The sequence below is a fragment of the Argiope bruennichi genome, chromosome 6, assembly GCF_947563725.1.
Source record: "Argiope bruennichi chromosome 6, qqArgBrue1.1, whole genome shotgun sequence".
Classification (NCBI taxonomy): Eukaryota; Metazoa; Arthropoda; class Arachnida; order Araneae; family Araneidae; genus Argiope; species Argiope bruennichi.
Window position 1 is genome coordinate 128,437,314 of NC_079156.1, and position 24,076 is coordinate 128,461,389.

A 24,076-nucleotide genomic window follows, 5' to 3' on the forward strand; every position below is an offset into this window, starting at 1 on the left:
CTTACAGAACATGATTTTTAATATATAAAAAATTATATGTTTTGTGAAAATCTTTACTAATATCAAAAACAGAATTTTTTTTTATCTAATTTTTCCATTTGGATAAATACATTTTTTAATTAAACATCAAGTGAAATAATGCTGCAAACACCAATTCAAAATCACAATGTTGCAAATCAAAATTCGAAATCACAATTTTTTCAATTATTAACTGAACATAAATATTTTTGTACAGTAAAAATATTGTAATACGTACCATTATTTAAAACTGTTACTTTGTTCGTATTTAAATTTTTGCTCAAATACTTGTTAGAGCTAGACTGTTAAAAGTGAACAGCATTACATTTGGAAATATTTTATTTATTAAATAAAGACAAATAATGAATAATGATTGTTTTATTGGAAGGGAACTGAAACTTTTATTTTAGTTTAAACAAATTAGTATTTAACCAATTAGAATTAAAAACAATGAAAAACATAAAAAAAATTAAAACGATAACTAGTTAAATATAAAGTTATCTGAACACAAAAACATATTTTCATCGTCAATAATCAATTAAAAAACAATAGTTTAGATATTTAATATCTAGGTATATGCTTTGTCAAAATCGTGGAATTCATAAAGGAAATTTAAAAAACAAATTGCAACAATTCAAAATTTTTATTCAATAAAGAATTTGAAGTAGTTCCATATAAGAGTAAAAGAATTATTTGCTTAGTTTTAAAATTAATTTCACTCATGCTTTCTCCTGTGATGCATATTGCAATTGCTGCTGGTCGTGAATGTCATTCCACAACTAGGCCATTTTTAAGGTTTTTCTCCAGTGTGATATCGAACATGCTCCTTAGGATGAATCTTTTGAGCAAAACCTGTCTTACAGACTTCCAGCACAAAAGGATTGTCACCGGTGTGTGTTCGATAATGGTTGACGAGATGTACTTTCTGAATGCATTCTATTCCGCGTATATCACACACATATTGTTTTTCACATAAGGTGTGGATTCTGTAATGTCTATCGCGATCTTATTTCTTATAGAATTGTTTATTACATATATTGCACATAATGCGCTTGTCGCTACCATATATTCCATAGTGATTTTTAAGAGTTCCTTTCGTACTGTATTTCTTAGAATATAAATTGCAAAAAAAATTTTCTTATGAGGACATACGCCGGATGGTCCAGCCACAGCTTTGTCATCTTCCGTAGTAGAGATAGGTTCTTTCACGTAATTAGCCATTTTCTTATTCTTATTTTGACCCTGAGAGTGCACTTCCAAAGAAGTATGTTCATTAATCTCACCCACTGACACTTGCCTTTTGCCAGTTTCGGCTCCTTACTTCCTGCTGGGAAATCAGGATTCACAATCAAATTATCAGTTCCAGAAATATTACTAATATCTGAAAGCGTTTTGTGGATATCATATGCCAGAGTGTCGTTAAAATCATTTTTATCATTATTCAAAGATTGCCACTTATTATCTTCAAGTTTCATTTTAATTTCTTCATCAGCTGAACTTGCATAAGATCTGATACACCTGATTCTCTTTGTTTTTGTATGTCATCACCATTTGATTTTTTGACAATTATCTTTTTTTTCATAACCTTCGCGATGGCCATTTTCAGGTCTGTAACGAGATTCAACGGTTGAGGAAGCCGTGAACGATACATTTCCTTTACTTTGGACGACAATTGGCTTAACATTTGGATTGGGATTACAATATGAAGTATCAAAAGGCTTCTTTAGTTGTGTATTGCTGGAGCTCTCTGCAGAAGTCGTCAACTTCTTTATCTTTAAGGGAAGTGACTACACTTCTTCATTATTTTGAAATAGCGATAAATTTGAGCTTAGATTTTTTACTTTCGTTTTGTCGAACAACTTGATTTAAATGCCGAGAACTGCCATTCCAATTTTCCGTACATTTGTTATTCGCTTCTTCATTTTTTTCATCTGAATTTCCTGTCATCGTTCTTATAAAAGAAGCAAGGATGATTCTCACCATAAATCAACTTGTTATGATTTATGAATAAGCATAGGTATTGAGCCATTAATTTCCAACTGATATAAAGTTCTGACTTACCAAAAATGTATGACAAATAGTTAAATAGGTGAAAAAACCAAAGATTTTATTTTCTTACAGCTTTTTCTTGTTATAAACGTTATTGATGACATTTAACGTTCGTAACTCTTGTTTTAGTTAAAGTACATTTAACAATGAATGTACTTTAACAACAATCGTTTAAAAATTCAAAAAAAAAATTGAAATTCCTAAATTCAAAAATCAAATATTTAAAATGAACATTCGCTTCATGTAGTTATTTGTGATATCATTTCAATTATTTTAATTTGCACATCAAATGAGTTAAAAAAGAAAGATTATGATCTGGAATGCTTATTAATGTCGCAGAGGTAGCATACAGACTTAGGTAATGGGTGATTTTTTTTATCCTGAGATCCACAATTGACTTACAGCTTTTGCCGCATATTTTTCTAAATATTGATGAATTCTTAAAAAAAAATTTTTTAAGCATATTTTTATATGCTTAAGTTTATTTTTATATGCTATTTTGAATAGCTTCCACCATAAATAATTTTAATAAAATATTTGATTTTTAAAAATTTATTATAGTTAAGATAAAACTGCAAATAGAGCAGAAAATTTGTTCAAAGTGCCCATTTATTAATTATTTCATTCTTGTTATATAACTGGATGCACAAATATATAGACCGAAAACGTGGAAAATAACGCGAAGCAATGATTAGAAGTATGAACGAATTCTAATGCAGAAATATAAGTTACATATCTGATAAAATTGATGATTAACATAACATTTGGCTGAAAAAGACATCGAAACGAAGTTACAAGAAATGTTAAATTGGACTCTTTTGTAACCTCTAATTATAGCCCACCAATCGGATGTGGAGCTCCACTAATAACACAAAAAGCTAAAAATTCTGCTGAAAGAGATTGCATTTTTCTGGACATACTATTAAATGAAGTATATGGGTATCAGAAATGCTAAGCATATTGACATTCATTTTCTGTCTATAAACTAACATAAGTTTAAATTGGAATAAATTTTTAGTCTTATAAATGCTATATTGACATTAATCAAAGTCTGAGTTTTTTTTAATGTGCTTTACTTTTATTGTTTTGAAACGCAATAAACTGTTTGAATCTTTAAAACTGTCATCTCACTAATTATTTTACACAATTTATTTTACACAATTACATTATTTTACACAATTCAAATTTTTTTTCTAGTAAAAGTGCGTTTACCTAAACTCTTCACCGTCCATTTATTTTTTATATTTATTTCATTCCTTAAGGAAATTTAGAACCCTTATACCTAAACAATAAGTAGAAATAAGGTCTTATGATAGAGCCCTCGAATAAATCTTATCTTTTGACTAGCCGTTGCCACGAATATATTTTAGATTCAGTATAGATTATTTGATTAATATAATTAAAGATTTTTTTAAGTTCCCATTTTATGACTTGAGAGAGTATGTTTTTAAGTGAAAGGGCAGTATGCAGTTTTTAAATTGATTCTCAAAGCTTGTGGAGGGTAAATTACCGATTTAAAAATAAAAAATAAAAACATTTTTTTTATTTCAGATATTTAATAATTCTTTTATTTAATACTGTAACGTAATAACATATGTTGTAATGACGTACTTGTTGTAATAACGTAATAATGCATGTTGGCTTATGAATATAAATTTCTACTAACAACAATAAAACTCCGATAGAGCTCTGACAAATACGATATTCAGATAAAACTACAATAAATTCAACTGTAGTAAGATGCATCGAGCATAAAAAGGAATTTGGATGGAATGAAAAGAACCCTTATTTTGTTTATATATTCCTCGGATCGGTATTTGTTTTATCCTTGATTTGTTTTGTTTAGTTCTAGTGACTCCTACAAAATAGAGGCTTCAGGGTTCTATATTGCTGAGTTCGAGATCTTGGATGTTTCCGGCAATCATACGATGATTTTGCTTTAAAGCATAAGTCACTCTATCTGACAGCTTAATTTCCATATTGCGACACGAGAAGGTCCTTTGTTAAGTTCCTTGGCAAGAATCACATGATCTGGCGATCCACAACGAATTCATTCATTCAAACCCACAATCAATTTGTCGCCCATTCTCCTTGTATGAGAAGTTGATGTCAGATTGACTCGCCTCCATGAAGGATTCACCGTAGTCTCCTTTTCGGTGAGAGGGTACCAATGTGTTCCAATTGCCCTATTCATTTTAGCGTTCGCATATTTTGATTGAATGTCTTAATTTTAATTTTCAATGTCGCCACTTTTTCCATTTTTGTAACAAATAAATTATACTTTATAGCGATGAAATAAAATAGTAATATGATTTATAAAAATTTGCTCAATCGAATGATTTTACCTAAAAAAGAAAGGAATTAAAAATATCTTTAAAAAATTATGAATTATTTCGTATGTATCCAAATTCTATTGACTGCTCGCTGCCGCTTGCTTCAATAAAATTGAGCATTATCCATTTTGTTTAATCAAGAATCTGTTTTAGAAGCATTTGATATTTAGATCTTTCCGTGTGTTTTCACACCAAGTTTTGAATAAAACGTATTTTTCAAATATGAAATCAAAAATCAGCTATTTTAAATTATCTCTTTTTATGAGTAATTTGTTAAGTTTATCAATTAAGTTTAAAATTTCTTCTCTTAAAGTTTCTTTTCTCCGTTCAGAACTTTATATTTATCCCATAAATATATATATATATATATTCAAGTTTTAGTGTATGAACCGCAATCAACCTTTACATATATATTTGACCAAACAACCCGTATATGTAAAATAGGTTTGAGATAGCAATTAGTCAAAAAAACTAATATCATTCTAGAGCATTATAATAATAAATAATTTATATATATTAATTAATATTTTAGATCCAAAAATTAACTAAAAGTTAAATAGAATTTTCAGAAAAATGTTCAACATAAAAATAGTATATACTTTGCTTTTTATGCATTAATAAATAAACGCAGACAGGACAGCAAATACAGCAGAATTTAAAAGATATTTTTACACGATAATCCTTTTCAAAGCCGTAACAAGGAATTATGGGTTAAAAGTTAAATTATAAATAAGAATATGCATAAGAATATTCATAAGAATTCAAAAGGTAATTAAGATTGCTATGATTTTGAAACAAGTAAGTTTGTTTTTAAAAACGTTCACAAATATTTTAAACAAATAAAGGAAAATCGAAAATAAAAATTACATTTCCTTTCAGCATCAATTATTATAATTTATTTGACTGATAATTTATTTCAAATTATATGCTGTTACTCTAAAATCAAAAGGTTAGAAAAATTCGAATCTAAATCCAAATTTTAAGTTTAAAGAAAAGTGCAAAAATTTTATTTAAAAAACAGTTTACTTTGAAATCCTCTACATGGAAAACAAGTAGGAGCATTTTATATTTACCATTAAAAGTGTAAAAAAAACCAAGATGAAATATTAAAAAAGAAGGTACGAAAACCATTACAGTTTCATTGCAACAGTAGAATTTCGATTTAAAATGTCTTTTAAAATGTTTTCTTTAAGTTGTGAAAAACAAAAAAACAACAACAAATAATTGTTTTTTGAAAATTGTTTCTTGGAAAGATAATACTTAGAATTTCGAGAATAATGTAAAGATAATTTTTAGGCTTCCAAAAAATAGAAACAAAACAAACTTTAACAAAACTTAGCAAAAACAAAACAAAATTTCGCTAAATTTTTAATTTATTAAAATTCCAATAATTATTAAAAAAACCGAATTTCAAGTTGCAGCTTCTGAAACTTTAAAATTAAAATTGCCAAATAGGAAAGTTCCAGTTAATGAGTCTGTAAACGCCAAGAAATGCACGCACACATTCATTATTATTATGCATCCAATTGCATCACAAGAAAGAGCGGCACTATTAAAAAAATGGGTCCAATTAAAGAATTTTACACTATCGCATGATTCGAATCCAAATCCTGATTTTAAATTTAAAGAAACTGCAGACATTTTATTTAAAAAATAGATTACATTGTAATCTTCCACATCAAAAACAAGCCGGATTATTATATCTCGACCATTAATAGTGGCAAAATGAAGTATTAATAAAGAAGCTACGAAAATCATTAGAGTTTCATTGCAAAAGTGAAACATTTTGATATAAAATAAATGTTTCTTTTAAAATGTTTCCTTTAAGTTTCGGGGGAAAAAAATTATTTTTTTATTTTTATTTATTTATTTTTGAAAGATAAAACTTTGAATTTTGGGAATCGTGTAAAAATAATTTTTAGGCTTCGAAAAAACAGAAACAAAACAAAATTTAACAAAACTTAGCAAAAAAAGACCGCTAAATTTTTAATTCTTTAAAACTCCAATAACTATATTTAAAAACTAGTTACATGTTGCAAATTCTCACCATTAAAGAAATAGATATGCCAAATTTGAGAGTTTCAATTAATCAGTCTGTAAACTCCAAGAAATTCGCGCACGCATTCATTAATATTAACAGAAATTACACAAGTCAATAAAAATATAATGGATATTTAATTTAATGAATTTATTCCTTTAATAGAAAATGACTACAAAAAATGTCTTAAAAAGGCAAAAAATAGATAAATAAATAACACAGACAATATAATCTTTAGCGTTATATAAAAATATTTATTGAAGTATTTGCAAAACTGCTTTAAATATCATTTTCAAAGAACGATCTTCAATATATAAAGAAATGAAATCTTTGTCATATTCGTCAGTAATACAAAAACATATTTCATACCATATCTAAATTTTTCATTGGAACAAATACAAATATTATTTGCATCATAATAAAACACCAACATAAAAACTATTGTTTACACCAATTCAAAATAAAAAATAAAAAAAAAATGTTTCAATGTATTTTTACAATTATTAATCAATCGAAAATGTACTTTTTCAGATAAAATGTCAAAATTTATTATTTAAAATCGCCATTTAACTGATATTTAAAGTTTACCTCAAATGCTGGGAAAAACAGGAAATGAAACATGATATAACGAAATGCGGAAATATTTAATTTTGCATTCAAGTTAACACAAGGAATAATTGCATTAGGGGGACGCGTATTTTTCATATTAATTCTCGAGAATTGGAACTAGGGATTAAAAACTTTTTAAAAAGATATAAACAAAGTTGAAACCATAAGCAGATATGAATGCATCTGAACTGAAAACATATTTTCATTTTCAATCTTCAGTTAAAAGAACAATAGCTTAAAAGATAGGATCTCAAGAATACATATCGTCAAAATAATAAAAATCAAGCAGTAGTTTTAAAATAAAATAGTAACAACTTTCAATTAAAATGGTTTCATTTTGGTTAAGAATGTAAACTATTTTCATACAAGAGTAAAATAATTTTTTTCTGTAAATTGCAGATTGATATCATTTATGCATTCTCTTGACATGCCTATTGAAACTACTTCTATAAGAGAATGTCTTTCCACAAACTGGACACTTATAAGGTCTTACTCCTGTGTGAGTCCTGACATGTCTTGTCAGACTACCTTTAGAAGTAAAAGGTCTTTTACAGAAATCACACACAAAAGGCCTATCACCGGTTGAGTTCGATAATGTCTATCGCGATTTCCTTTCTGAGTAAATGTTCTTCTGCATAATTCACATACAAAAGGCTTTTGGCCTGTATGTGTTCGATAATGAACGTAGAGATTACATTTTTCATTTAATTCCTTTGGACATAATGTGCAAGGAAATTTCTTCTTCAGAGGGCACATCCCTGAAGGTCCAGCCACAGCATTGTTATATGTTTTAGAAGAAATATGCTCCTTCCAGTTGACAGTTATGTTCTCGCTCTTACTGTAAACATTTGAGTGTATTTCAAGTGAAGTATGTTCATCAGTTACATACTCCGAGACAGGTATCTTGCCATTTTCTGGTTCATTTCTTTCTGGTAGGAAATCAGGATTCACAATCAGTTTTCTTGGTTCAGAGATATTGCTTCTATCTGAATGCCCTCTTCTAATAGCACATTCTAAAGAATCCATAAAATATTTGTTATCGTTATTCAGAGACAGCCATTTGTTCTCTTGACATGACATCTCATCTTTTTCACTACCTGTCGCATATATTAGATCGGTTATACCTGATATTCTTTGCCTTTCCTCGTCAACACCAGTTGATTCTATGACAGCTGGTGAAAAGTTATAAGCTGCAGGAAAATCATTTTCAAGTCTGAAACAAGACTCAGCATTTTCTGAAGAAACCATTAAAGATGCATTTTCTTCCGGTTGAACGTCAATTTCCCGAATATCTGAAATGGCATCCAAATATGAAAATTCAGAAGGTGTCCATAGTTGTGCGCTGTTAAAGGTATTCTCTGAAAAAGTCTGTGAGTGTGAATACGTATCGTCAAACGTATGAAAGTTGCAAAGGTGTATCTCACCGCATGTCACTATATTGTCACAAAATTCACAACGGTATTCACCCATTAATTTTCAATTTCAAAAAGAAATTCTTCTGATCAAAAAGATATAATAATCTATTATTAATGTGGTGACCTCTGCTTTGTTTCTTGAACAGTTTCCTGCTGTAGACAATGAGCTCTGTTTTTAAATTTCGCAGCTCTATCTATATTTATAACAGATACAAAGCGATGAATAAATTATAAATGAAATGTTTCTTTAATAACGTGCTAGAGCCATGTGTCCTAAGTTTGAGTTCGTGGGTTCGATTCTACAAAAGAATTATGTATCTAATATTTGAAATCTGCCTTCCCTTTATGCAAGTATCGTTGACGTTATTGATTTAATGTAAGCACCCGAATGATCAAACAGAAAAGAATGATATGGAAATTCCAATACTAAAACAGATTTCGTACAGAAGGCATCGGTAATGAAACTTTAAAACTTGAGTGCTTTAATTAGTAAGATAAGAGAGTATTTCGGTCATAAATTTAAAAAATCAGAACTCCTAAAAGGTTCAAAGAACTCGTCTCTGAAAGGAAATATCCATTATTTTATTTATCTACATGCATATTAATTATTTTAAATTATAAAAAAGATTATCTATAAAATATGATTCTACCTTTCATCGCCTTTTATTTAAAAAAAAAAACATTTTTATCTTTTTTTTTCTCTTAACTGCATTCATTAATATTCGTTTAAAAATTCCTAATAGATTCTTAACAATAAGATAAAATTAGTTATTTTTGTTCGGCTCCTCCTTATTCTTTAAAAAGAACGCTCTTCTTTCTTTTCATTTCAATGTTCTTCAATGCGCATTTGTGATACTTCTCTTCTGAAATGTTGGGTGTGCCATAAATTCGTGCACATTTCGAAAGATCTTAATCAAAAAAGGTAAATTTCATGAAAAATTGAGGTTTGCAGAAATATATTCATAAAGTCTTGGGGCTGTTTTTCTCAGAAAAAAATTCGACTAATGACCGATGGTTGACACTCACACATATCAGGACAGAAAATTAGGATTGGCACTAAACATAAGATGAATTTCATCCTCATTCGGTGTTAGCAGTGTGCTGTTGTTATCGTTATCGGATGAAGAAATTACAATTTTTTGCAAGAAAGATGAAACCCAAACGAACCACAAAAGAACGGTGGCATAGTGAAAGGAGTCAAGGCAAATAAAAACTCATTGAATGGGTTAATGAATTCGGTACGCCGTTTTGAGGAACCTTGGAGTTTGGAAGATCGTCCAAAAAGTGGCAGATTATCCATCAGTGCGAACCGCGATCCTATTGCACAAAGTGTCAAGAGAAATTTAGCACATCGACGAAGTGTAGCAGTGCGCGTGAAGCAGATAGAGTAAATGGGATTTCGGAAACGTCGATCGACGCATTTTGCACGGAATATTGAAACTACATCCGTATATGTACTGACACTCCACAAATTATTAGCAGCAGAATTCAACGAAAGACAAGCTTTTGCAACATGAGCGCTTGTGCAAATGGAACATGACCCACAATAGTTGCTGAACATCATGTGGAGAGATGAAGCACAATTTTCATTTCATGGTGAAGTCAATACGTAAAAGTCGATTACAAAATCTCGTAACTACATGACCAAACCCCTACATTCCCTTCGTATGACTGTTTGGTTCGGTTTCACAGCGTCCTTCATCAAGGTCAGTATTTTTAAAATTATTTGTTTATTTATTTTGAAGCGCGTTATCATGTATTTGGCCAGAAAAACTTTTCCGTCATTACAGAATGGAGTTTTACGTTTTCACGAGAAACTTGCACCTGCTTCTTATTGCTCTTTCCGTCAAGACGATCGTCCTAAACAAAATCATTGAGAAGCCGGTAATAAACCGATGATGTAAAATTAATTGATCCTCAAGATCACCAGACCTTACACCAGTGGACTTTGTGTTGTGGGGATGTCTAAAGTCTCGTGTCTGTCTTTTTTCCCAACCTCTTTGGTGAAACTGAAAGATACTATTCAATGAGTCTTCGGTGGTATCGATGATGACTAGTTGCACTAAGACGTAATAGGAGTAGGTACGCGACTCACTTGTTTAATACTTTGGATTGGCAGACATGTTAAGCATTTTTGCTTTAAACTAAAATGCGATATTTTATGTTACTGTGCTCTGTTTTCATAAACAATTTCACTTTGATGTGTGAAAGCCATCTAATGGTCAGTTTTTAATTATTTTTTAATGATAAAAACAGCTCAAAATTTCTCTAAACATTAACCCGCAGTTTTTTCACCTCAGCATTTTACTCGGCGTAAATTCGAAATTAATGCTGACATCATGAATACTTTGACACTCTTTTATTATCGCAATCAGATGCTCTCAGTTATCATTCAATTTTTGTTGACATTACGCCTCCTAGAAAATGGGAGATTTCAGTGTCAATGTTTGCTGAGTTATACTGTAGGTATTTCCGAAAATGAAAAAGCAGATTTGAATTCTAAGTGTTCGTTATTCTTTCTGATACTTCCCTTAAATATTTTGACTTTCATATGTCCTTTAATTATCGACACTTAATTACTTGTTAAGATTCATTGGTTGTACATATCGAAGACAAATTACATTCAAGTAAAACATGTCAAATATTCATTCAATAAAGAAAGGGGAGGAAAGCTGTTAGGGAAGTAAAGACTCCAATATATTTCGTGCAACTACTCATACATTGGATACTTCGGGCACTTTCAAAATGAACTTCAGCGGTTTTCTGGAATTATTCATGAAATTTAATCGACAAAATAAATTACAAAATAGCAATAAAAATCATTAAAAAATTGATTAAATTAACATATTTTTAAAAAAAATTACATTTCCTTTCAGAATCAACTGTTCTCTTTTAGACGACTGACAATTTATTTCGACTTATATAAGAAATGATCTGTAATCAAAAGGTGAGAAATATACGCTAATCATATTTTTGAAACTGAATTAGCAATAAATAGCAGTGAATTTTCTTTTTAGATTTGCATATTATTAATCATATTTTCATAGGTGAATTAGAAATAAATAATTTAATGTGAATTTGGTTTTTTATATTACTAACAGCATTTTGCGAAAGATGGTTCGCTTAGATTGATGATAAGAAATAAGGTTCATTTAAACATTTTATCCAATACGGTTTTAATAAATTCCATATAAAATATTTTTAACTTCGAAGTCTTTTAGGTATATAACTTATACATTTTTAAAAACCACACACCTGTCCTGTTTATTTTTCTATAAATTTTCCTCAATTTCTGTTTATATATTTATACATACAATTACATTTCAAGAAAGGGTTAAAGCATTAAAAAAGGGTTTATTAATTAAAATACCGTTCTTAGTACCGTATGATTTCAAACTAGACATTATTTATAAATACCAAGAAACTTCAAAATTTTAACAAGAGAATACTTTACATTTCACATTGAAACCACTCAACATGAATAAATAAACTGAAAATTAATATTTTGACCGTTAACAAAGTGTAAATATAGGAAAAAAAGTTAAAAAAATTAGAAAACGGTGATAATTTCACTTCAATAATGGTACGTATTTCTAAGGAACAAGTTTAAAATATTTTTTTGTTAATTTGAAAAAACAAAACACACACACACACAGAAAATATAATTACACTTCTAAAACTTTCTCATTAAATTGAGTAAATGAAAAATAAATAATAATTTTTTGCTTCTGAAAATACTGCGGAGAAATACTAAAATGTCGCTTGCTGTTTAATTAATTACCTGCTAACAACAAACATTACAAAAATCTCGTACCGAGCTGCAAATTCCAACTCATTGAAAATGTATATTTATCAACTTTGGGTGCTCTGTTCGTGGTGCATGCTTCAATACATTTATTTTTATCATTAAAAAGTATTAAACGAAATAGAGAAAATAAAATTGACACTGAATTTATTTATTTCATAGCAAATGATTACAAAGAATTTCTTAGAAAGGAAAATATATCAGAGTGATGTTGAAATCTGACGTCTAATATAAAAAAAAAAGGTTATTTAACTGTTTACAAAAATGCGTTGAATATTTCTTGTAGAGCACGATCTTCAAGATATGAAAAAAGTTCCTCATTTCGAAATTCGTCATTAATATTAAAAATAGATGTTACGTTTTATCTATTTTTTCCAAATGGAAAAAATATAATTCATTTATTAAAGATCAAGTTAAAAAGATTATTACTTACACCATTACAAAATTAATATATTGAAGTTAATTATTACAATTATAAATGGATCAGAAGTTCGGTTAAATTGTCGTAATCTGGGAAAATCGGCACTAAATTGGTATTTAAATTTTCAAAATATTCTAGAAAACATGCGATGAAGCGATGAATATGATAGTGTTTTAAAACATTTAATACATGAACTAAAACCAAAACTAGGAATAATTATTGTTTTACTGAAAGGGAATCGAAACATGAATTTTTGGTTTAAACTCACTAAGATTTAAAAGACTAGGAATAATAAAAAAGAAGAAGAAATAAATATAAAGTCATTTAAGTAGAAAAACATCAAATTAATTTGCAAATGCAAATTAAAAACAATAGCTTATATATTTAAAATCTATAAATGTATTTAATTCTAATAAATGTATTCTATGTAAAGAATTCACATTTAAAATTTAAAAATAAAATTGTAAAAATGATAAATTTTTCAACTCAATAAAGAATTTAAATTACTTTTATACTAGAGAAATATAAATACTTCTGTAATTTGCAGATTAATTTCACTTGTGCTTTCTTTTGTGATCATTTTTGCAGTCACTGCTGTGTATGAAAGACTTTTCACGAAGTGGGCATTTATAAAGCTTTTCTTATCGTTAAAAAAGATGTGGTTTCTTTTTGTTTTCAGTACATATAAATATAATCCAATGTATGCTTACTGTTATTTGCTTCTAACTTATGTTTCAGTAATCAGATTATGTATAAACGGTTGTTTTAGGATGTAAAGTATAATATCAGTGATGTAAAGTATAATATCAGTGAAATAAAATTCGGACTTTTTTTATTTCATTAATCTGATCATGAATGATTGATTGGCCTTTTTTTTATTTTACAGATTTCACACGCATACATTTTAATGATCCTTAAATCTCTGCTTAAGTGCCGCTCTTGATCGCATTTTTGCGAATTCATTTCAAAACAGATCAAATGTTTAAATTGCGATGTTATATGTTTTATCAGAAATATTCAAGTATATTCAGATTATGTCCTTTGAGCTGCATTTTGATTTTTGATTTTATAAATTAAATAAATTCGGTATTTCAAAGAATGCAGGTAAATATGACGCTGGAAAATGTTTAGTTTCTTCAATCTTGAAAAATTAATCAATCCAAGGAATTAAAAAAAAATATTTGACGTAGAGGAGAAATTATAATGTAAAGCACAGTCGAAAGCACGTTGCTGGAGGAAGAGCACTGGTCATTTGCGTTAGGTGTCACAATGGCAAACAAAAATTATTTTACCGTTTGCCAATGAGGCAGATGGCAGTGACAGCAATAATTTACCCCATTTCTACAATTGTTCAATAAATTACAATTCTAATTGAGAACTTATAATAACGTATTATCCTAAAATTGTAAATTCTTCAGTTTTCCATAAAAATTTGTGTGTAGATAATCCTTATTTTTACATTATCAAGAGATTATGCATCGGCTTATTTTTATTTGTACAATAGTTTTCGACACAAATTAAAATTTATTAAAAAATGTTAAATTTTTAATTTTAAACAAATTTTTTATATTCAAATAAATGCATATATTGTTTATGCAATGTATGTTTAACTTTATATCAATGTATAGGATGTATAAGGATATAGACAGAAAAAAAATGCATAGATGAATGAACTGCTAACGGTTTCAAAAAGTGACATGTGTATGTGAGTTACATGCTAATAATATTTAAGATTAAAAAATAATTGGCTGACAACACCATAAAAAAGTTATAAAAATATTTAATTGTAATCTTTATCAACCATTAATTACAGCGTCAAAATGTCAAGACTACATAAGTTTAGATATTATGCTAAAAGAAATTGTATTCTTCTGGATTTATTGTTGAATGAAATGTTTAAAATATAAGGGAATCAGAAATGCTTAGAAAAAATTGTCTCATCTTCTGAGTGCATATTAGCATGCATCTAAATTGAAATAATATTGCCGCATTGAAAAGAGACAGTCGACTCTCCATGGCCGAATGGTCATAACACTGATATCATAATCAAGAGATTGTAAGTTCGAATCCGGCTAGAGACAAGAAGATTCACATCTTGTGTCAATATTTAATTCCTTGAAGTTATGTTTTCCTTTATTTCATGTTCCAGAAGATTCTGGGCCTTTCTTTAGTTTACCAGATAAGTGTTCAGGACTTTTCAGAAAAATGATTTGTCTCCAGAAAAGTATTCTGGAACTTTCCCTGCTACAATAAAAGCAGAAGATCTGTCAGTTACTAAGTTCTGAGTTTAGAGTTGAGTAAATAAATTGGTTTAACTCTACTTCTTGTGCTTGCCATTGCTTTCCACACTAGAGTACCTACTTGACAATATTTCAGACTTATAAAAGATTATATTTGACACTAAGTTCAAAAATACATTTTGTTTTCCGAGTGAAATTATTAAAACAAACAATACATTAAACAACGGTTTGAAGCACAATAAAAGCATTGATCACTTCCATCTTAAAAGCTTTCATCTCTTCAGTGATTTTTTTATTATTATTATTATTATTCAAACCTTGCCCTGACATGTTGCAGTCATGTTATTTATTTATTTTTTTAATTTTGAAGTGCAAATATCTTTATCCACCCTCTACTCCATCTGTATTTATTCTCTTTTTATTTATTCTAACCCTCACGAGAATTTAAGACCCTGAAAACTTTTTAATAAATAGTTAAAAAAATTTTACAATGATTTTGTTGAATAAAATAAAATTTTTAATTTCATTCTGTCAGGAATACATTTTATCTTAACGGGTTGTTTTTCTCATATAAGTAAATATTGTTTGGTGTTCCCACCCTATCACTTGGGTAAACTTGATTTGTGGAAGGGAAATATATTGTTTTAAAGTTGATTCTGAAAAATTGAAGTGAACAAATATTAACTAAAGAGATTTCCAGTTTCAAGAAAAAATAACCTGAAATATATTTCCCGATGATTTATCTTTAATTAATTTAATATTTACTCCTATTACGTACTAGTCGTTTGAATATAAACTTTAATTAGCATAGAGTTTCGATAAATAAATTCAGATAGTGCCCCAATAAATTCAATTGAAGTAAAATAAAATGTAATTTGGCCGGCATGAATATAATTAAATCTTTTTGGAAGAAATACTTTTCGTATCACTATTCGAATTTCGGTTTATCCTGCGACTCTTTTGATGAGAAGTATCGATGTCATAATGTGCTATCTTCCAGTCACCCGAGTATTTTTTGCAAAGATACGGCAAAGATTTGCGGACAGGAACTAAACATAATGTCTACTATACGGCAACGGCGACGGCATTGAAATATAGAAATATAAATATTTTAATCGACAAATTAGCACAATTTAGTTCTTATTTTAAAAAATATATTCGTTATATTACTAATAACAGTATTATAAATATTACAGATATTTAAAAAAATTAAAACGTAATTGCAAAATAATTCAGAAATTTAAATTTATAAAATGATTCATAGGTGTGTTACATATTTATATTTTGAATTTCTACTATTATTTTCAGAATTTTTTTTTTCTTTACTAGTGTCAACTAACAACCAATTTTAATATTTTCAAAGGGAACTTCTTATTGTAAAAGACCAACAGCTCAAACATATAGAAATGCATTACATATATTTCACTATTTTAAGAGCGGAAAGCCAGCAATCTTTTAGCTCTCTAATTGATTGTACACGTCTTTAAATAATTATTTTCGCATCAAATTTCTTTGAAAATTTTCTCTTCCTTGAGATCTATACATGGGATTCCAAATTCTTCAGAGACAATTCATTTCTTAGTTTGTTACTTACTTTTCTTCACTTTGAAAATATCATTCCACAGTGCATTTGAATGATTGGCAAAATTTCCTAAAAATCGTCATATGCTTATCAAAATGCTTGATGGGTGTTAAAATCTAGATATTTCGAAGACTTTATTAAATTCTTCTGTTCTTTCCTCTGCGTTTGCATATGTGCCCTTGCACGTGTGTGGGTATGTTTGCGAAAGCACGCGTGTGAGGGTTGATTGATTATAAATTATCATAGACTGCATGTCCACTTAGAGAGATCAAAATTGCTCAGTATCCCTCAAAACTGCATGAATGATTTAATATCCACATTTCATAATTAATAGACAATAAATAAGAAATATATAGTTTCCCCCTCTTGTACAAATATAAAAACACATTCATTTTCAGATTGTAAGAGATCGATTGTAAGGGATCTATTCTATGTATGTTAAACAATATTGTGGATAAACTTCAATAAAATTCGCACATGGTAGGTTGTGTGATTTTAAAATAGAAATCTTTTTTGTATAATAATGAACTTGTGATGTTATGTATAATAAGCTATTTAACAAATCACTACGTTTATATATATTTGTTTGTTTCTTATGGCACTTGCCACTGACAAGCTCGCTGTTTACGAAGACAGCGATTTAAGCCTGAGGGGGACGTCTCTTATTTTTTATAGAAGCGCCAACTAGGGCCAAGAGTACGACTTTGCTACTCACGCATCACTCATTCGCTTGCACAACCCCTTTTTACAGGAGGGCACATTCACACATCTCACAGATAGAACAACAGAAGAACAACCATGCCCAAACCGGGACTCGAACCCGGGACGCCCAGATCAGGGGGAAGACGCGCTACCCCTATGCCAGGACGCCGGCCTATATATATTAGTTGTTTTATTGATTAGAATAACTTATAAAACGAAAGTAAAAGATCCTTCTTCTTCGATAAATAAAAAATGACACATGAAACCGCATTTTCGAGTGTATTATACTAGTATGTAACATACACAAATTTCTTAAAAAATAAAAACTGGGCTGAGTTAATTTAGGTAGATATTTAACTTGAAATATTATTGATAAATCTTTGTAGGGCCTATGAAGTGTTCTCCTCCCCATACCATTCGATTTTTTATTTTATCCATCTGAGACAATCAATAACGGACGCTTCACGCCAGCTTTACTCCATCCATCTAAGTGAAAAGCCTACTAGCAAACATCATATTCCGCTCTGCTGAAAACTCTTCCACCTCGCCCGCATTATTTGAGCACCCTTTCCATATAGAAATTAGAGCATTTTGGAAATTCCATCTTCCAGTCTTCACCATATCAATTCCCCCAGTGTTTCGAATCAACAATCCTTTTGGGAGGGCTATATTCTGGAGTGCAGAGAATTAAAGAGGTTTGGATTTTAAAAGTAATTAATACGTAAATTTCGCTTCCTCTAATTTTGAATACATTAGTGTAATCAGTGTTTTGGGAAGTAGTAGTATTTAATCTTGCATTTTAACTGAATATATAGTGAGATTATATATTTCAGACTACTTTTTTCTGGCCAACTGACACTAAAATTTGAACCAGAACAATAACTGTAAGTTTAAAATGGCATACAGAATTTTATGTAAGCCACTGCATACATTAACTATTGCGTTTGCCTGTATGCTAGAATACACCGTCAGACGCTCAATCGTTTGATAAATATGGCTTAAAATAAAAAAATAACCATATTTAAGATGACAAAATTAGGCACAAAAGTTCATTCATATAGAACTTTTTTTTCCGTTATAGAGCTCCAATGTTCTTGAAAAGCTAGACATACAGACTTCCGGTGAATGAATTTCGTTCAAAATGTGATCGAAATCTATAAATTTATCACAGCCCTATACCAAATTTCTTCTTCAAAGTATTTTTGATTTTTTTGTGTTCAGAGACAGATCTATATAATGACATTTTTTTTTTTTTTTTTTTTTTTTTTGGATATAAGGGGTGATGTCTGAAATGTACAGTTCCGCCAAAATCTCGAGATCGAAGACTGACAGTTACAATATCTTCTCTGTACATATGTGCACGAGGAACTGAAAAAAACTATAGTATTTTATCCTCGATCAAGCAATATCATTATTGACAAAATATTTGATTCGCAGAAATTGGGAGCAATTCTTAATATCGTTGACTCTTTAGAGAAAAAGACTTCACAGATCTTATTTTTTGTATCCTGTTTTTAATTTGAATTTGTTTGAAAGTAGCGTATCATAATGTTATCTTTTTGTGGAAAATTTAAACGTATACAAACACTTAGATCAAATTTCTGAATCCTGCAGTTTTGCAAATTTAAAATGTGAAAGCACTCATTTACTTATAAATTTACTGCAATTTCTTTCATTCCTGGATGCGGTTTGTCTAATATTTATTTTGAAACAAATATAACTATTTCAAATCCTTTTTGAGACCTCTTAATAATTTAACTTTTTGATTATTTGTTTGTGGTTACTGATTATATGATTTTTGCTTTACTTGAAAAGATGGTCAGTTTCATTTCTTTCAAGATAGTATGTTTTTAAATTTTAGATTTTTTTTTAACTCATAATATCCAGAAATCAGATATTTTTCCTGTTAACCGCAACTAATTAATAAATGAAAATATCGGTAATATCGCTAAGGTCAAATACTGAGTTTTGAATATTTCATACATATTTATCTGAAATTTTTAAAAATATTTAACATCACTTTATCAAAAATATTGCTGACTGATTTCTATACAGATTATAAAAATAAATGAAGATGAAAATTGACATATCCAAGAATATTTTTTTAAAAACTCCATTTTAAGTACTTTGAAAATTCCTTTGAGCATTCGTTGCATTTGTATCGTGAATTTAATTCATATGACTGTTTCCTTAACAGTTCGTATTAAGAAGTCTACTTGTGTTAGTACAACGAACGTTAAATAAAGAAAGTATTAAATATATGTGGTGATATAGACTTTCAGATTATCTTACAGTATTTAATCCTTATATAAATGTTAATTTTTTAAATTATTATCCAATGACATCCTTGATAATTTATTATTTTTCCCACTGCCAAATATGTTTACCAAAATTTAGATTACGAACGCCAGGCAATTTTTACATATATACAACAAACCGGCGATTCTATGAATATCATTTACTCTAGAGATTTAGAGAAGTCATCTATCAATAGATATGAATTATAGTTGGAAGCTCTGTATTATCTCTTAATTCTTTGAATTTAATTATTTGAAAACTTTTCTACTTTCAAATATGTGTGACTTGCTTTTTCTTACATACATGTGGAATAAACATAGGCAGAAGCTACAAGTACAATGTCCAGTAAAGAGCATTTTTATCCTTAAAATAGATAAACAATTTAATATCGTTTTATCCAGGAAAAAGTTGAATTATGAATATAAGCTTTAAAGTTTCGAAATCGTGAATGAAGTAACTGCGTTACAGAATAATTGAAGCATATTCATGCGTATAAAACATTCAAACGAAACCAAATAATTTTAATCAAAAATCACAAATTATAATTTATTTAAGCATAAAATGCTATTTTCCTTACCTTTCATGAGCTTCTCATATATATATATATATATATAAATTTTTTCCCACATATATACATATGAAACAAACGTAGAGGGAGTATCGGTATAGCGACCAGTAAAAAACATTTCTACTGATAAATACTTTAAAACTACACAATAGAGACATAATGGAAAAAAATTTGAATTATAAGCAAAAAATATTAATTTCGGGAAACCTTTGAATAGCTAACTCTTTGAACTAAGAATTTACTTAACTTCCTAATTAGATGACACATCAAAATTGTATCATTTATAATTATTTTGGCTCTCATAATAATGTGAGGTCATTTGGGATATTGAAGCAGTTTTAAGGGAATTTTGCATTTTAAACTACTTTATAAGTTCATTCAATTTCAGATTTAAAATTAAAAATTTAGCAATTCGGTGCAAGATTCAAACACGTCATCGTATGTAAAGAAGTTGAGAAAAAGGAAATTTTTTTCAGCGTTCCTCTCAGAATAATGCATTGTTTTTAAATTCAATGAAAGTGAAACAGCCACTATATTTATTGAATCGGATTTTTATTGATCGGATAGCCCGAAAGGCGTCTCTAAATAAGCAGCAAAATTATGGAGAAAATAATATATCACTTTCAAAATAAATGACATTGCATAAAAGGCAAGTCTTTGTAAAATTCATCAGTACCAATAAAAATACATTTTTAATTTTCAGAAACTTTCCTGTTGGGACGAACTGAAATAGCCCTTATTAACTGAATATCGCACACATGAGACATATTCGTCAATGTTTCTTCTGTTTATCGTTTTTAAACTTTCAAGAATTTTTTCATTATCGGATTGCTCTCAAATGCATTGTTCTGCAATAACAGGAATTTAATATATTTAGCATAAACCCTGAACTTTGGTCACTTTTGGAACTTTTGGTATTATCACTAATACGATACCAAATTACTAATACGCTGGTCGAAATTAAAGCGATGTTTCAAAGACTTTCAAGTTACATACATAAAATCCATAGATTTCATCCAGAACAAAATAATTCGAACACATGATAATTCATTGGTTAATAGGAGAAAAGCTGGAAGATCTAATCTTCGCCACATCAACCCAAAACAATAAATTTCTAAACAAGATGAGATTACCTTACAGGGAAGAACGGTAGTATTAAAAAAATGCACATTTAAATAATTTTTAGTCACGCATGATTCGAAACTAAACATTCATTATTAGCACAAAAAATCATTAAACTTTCTATAAAAGAATCCTTTATATTGAAAATACTCGACACGAAAATATAAGCCGAATAATAATATCTTGACCATTAACAATGGGAAAAACACAAGATGAAATATTAATAAAAATACTGAAGCAATTTAAATTTTATTTCAACAATGATGCATAATGCTGTAAAATAAGTTTAAAATACATCTTTTGTAATTTGTAAAAAAATAGAAAATACAATTACACCTCTAAATCTTTAACATTCAATTGATTATACCTCGAATTTATGTTTGGTGTAAAAATAAATTTTGTTTCGAAAATTACTGTGGAAAAAGCCAAAATTTCGCTTGTTTTTTAATTAATTAAACTCCAAGCAAACATTTCAAAAATCACAATGGGAGCTCGAAATTCCCATCATTAAAAATGTACATTTGCCAACTTTGGGAATTTTATTTGTTCTGTTTCTTTCAACTCACACATTTATTTTCGATATTAATAGAAAATACGAAAATCCTTAAAAAAATTGACGTTGAATTTGTTTCTTTCACATAAAATGACTTCAGCTTATTTCTTAGAAAGAAAAAAAAATACCACAGAGACATTGCACTATTGGACTAATATAAAAATATTTATTTACCTATTTACAAAAATGCATTAAATATTTCTTGTACAGCAGGGTCTTCAAGTTATGAAGAAAGGTACTCCTTGAGAAATTCGTCTTTAATAATAAAAATAGTTTTTACGTTTTATCTATATTTTTCATTTTCAGAAAATATTAGTCACTAATAAATCATTATGTTAAAATAAAATTATTTACACCAAATAAAAACTAAAAATCTCATTTAAATAATTTCACAAATACTTTGAAAAGCAAAAAATAAAACGGTGAATATCATTAAATATGAAAATACATAATTTAGACTTAAAACTAAAACAAGTAATAGTAATTGCTTTATTAAAAGACAGCGGAACATGTATTTTTTTTATATAAATTGGCTAAATTTTTAATAGAATTAAAACAATTTTAAAAGATATAAACAATGGTAAAACACTTAGATATAAATGCATTTGAGCTGAAAGTATATTTTCATTGTCAATTATTAATAAAATAATAATATCTTACAGGTTTGATATCAGGAAATATACTTCCGCAAAGTAGTAAAATTCTTGGACTGATTTTAAAAATAAAATTGTGACAACTTTGACTTAAAATTCATTCTAATTTGATAAAGAATGTAAAAAAGTTTTATAGAAGTGTAAAATAATTATTTCTGTAATTTACTGATAGCTTTCACTCGTGCATTCTGCTGCGATGCTCGTTGCAATTGCGGCTTCTCATGAATGTCTTTCCACAAACTGGACATTTATAAGGCTTTCCTTCAGTATGGGTTCTAATGTGTTGCATCAGATAATTCTTATTAGCAAAACCTTTATTACAGACATTGCACACGAAAGGTATTCCGGTGTGGATTCTACAATGTACATTGAAATTTCCTATCTGATTAAATTTTTTTCCGCATTTGTCACACACATAAGGCTTTTCGCCGGTGTGGATTCTGTAATGTACGTCGAAAGCTGATTTCAGAAAGAATTGTTTATTACATATATTACAGATGAAGGGCATATCGTCAGTGTGTGTACGATGACGAGTTTTAGTAGTATATTTCGTACCGAATGTTTTATGAAATTTCTTCTTACAAGAACGGACTCCGGAAGGTCCAGCCACAGCATTGTCATCTTTTTTGGTAGAATGAGGTTCCTTCACGTAGGTAGTCACTTTCGTTTTCTTACTGTGAACCTGAGAGTGCACTTCGGATGAAATATGTTCATCATTTACAGATTCTGACACTTGCATTTTGCCATTTTTCGGCTCGTTATCTCCTGGTGGCAGATCAGGATTCTCAGTTGAATTCGCAGTTCCAGAAACATTATTATTAATATCTGAAAGATCATTTCTGGTAGCATATTCTATAACATCCATAAAATCCTTTTTATCCTTTTTCAAAGACTGGACAGGTCTGTAACTGGATTCAACATTTTCTGAAGAAGCAGTAAAATATGCAATTTCATTAGTTTGGATTTCAATCCCCTGAACATCTGAAAGAGGATTAAAATATGAACTATCAGAAGAAGTCCTTTGTTTATCCTCATTCGAATTTTCTGTAGATTTGTCTTTTACTTCATCATGGTTTTCATCCGATTCTACTGGCCGTTGTAGTGAATACCTATAGTCAAATTTCTTGTGACGGAAGCAAGTGTGATCCTCACCTCGTGTCACTAAATTGCCGCAACGTTTGCAACTGTAATTGTCCATTATTTCCAAGTAAGGCAAAATTCTATCTTATCAAAAATGTATAAAAACTATTACTGAAGAATAGAAATTGTGATTTCTGTTTCTTGAGCCGTTTCAAGCTATTGCCGTTGTGCTGAGTTTTTAAATTTCGCAGTTCTTTCTACGGTTAAAACAGATTCAAAATTTGAATAAATAATGAACTGATAGTTTCTTTAGTAACATGCTAGAGCCCTATGTCTACAATTTAAATCATGGATTTTGTTCTACTGAAAAATATGAGATTTTAAATTTGAAATTAGTTCTTTTATTTATATATATTAACTTTTCATTCATTTTAATCTGCAAACCAATTTAAAAAGTATAAAAATATTATTCAGAAAGCCTAGTACTAGAATAGGGTTAAGGTTGAAAACAGGTTTAATGAAAGGTTTTTTTTTTTTTTTTTTTTTTTTTTTAACATGAGCCTTGCAGTTGATTCGAATTTATTACTTTG

General features: G+C 28.9%; 1 protein-coding gene across 1 annotated transcript; it reads right to left on the reverse strand.

Annotated features, from left to right (window-relative positions):
- Positions 1-1,562: 1,562 nt before the first annotated feature.
- On the reverse strand, positions 1,563-23,604 carry LOC129972059 (uncharacterized). Its single transcript, XM_056086040.1, has 3 exons — positions 22,989-23,604; positions 7,696-8,339; positions 1,563-1,790 (listed from the first exon to the last, which is right to left on the reverse strand). The coding sequence occupies exons 1-3, from the start codon at positions 23,602-23,604 to the stop codon at positions 1,563-1,565; spliced, it is 1,488 nt and encodes a 495-aa protein (XP_055942015.1).
- Between the last annotated feature and the right edge of the window lie 472 nt (positions 23,605-24,076).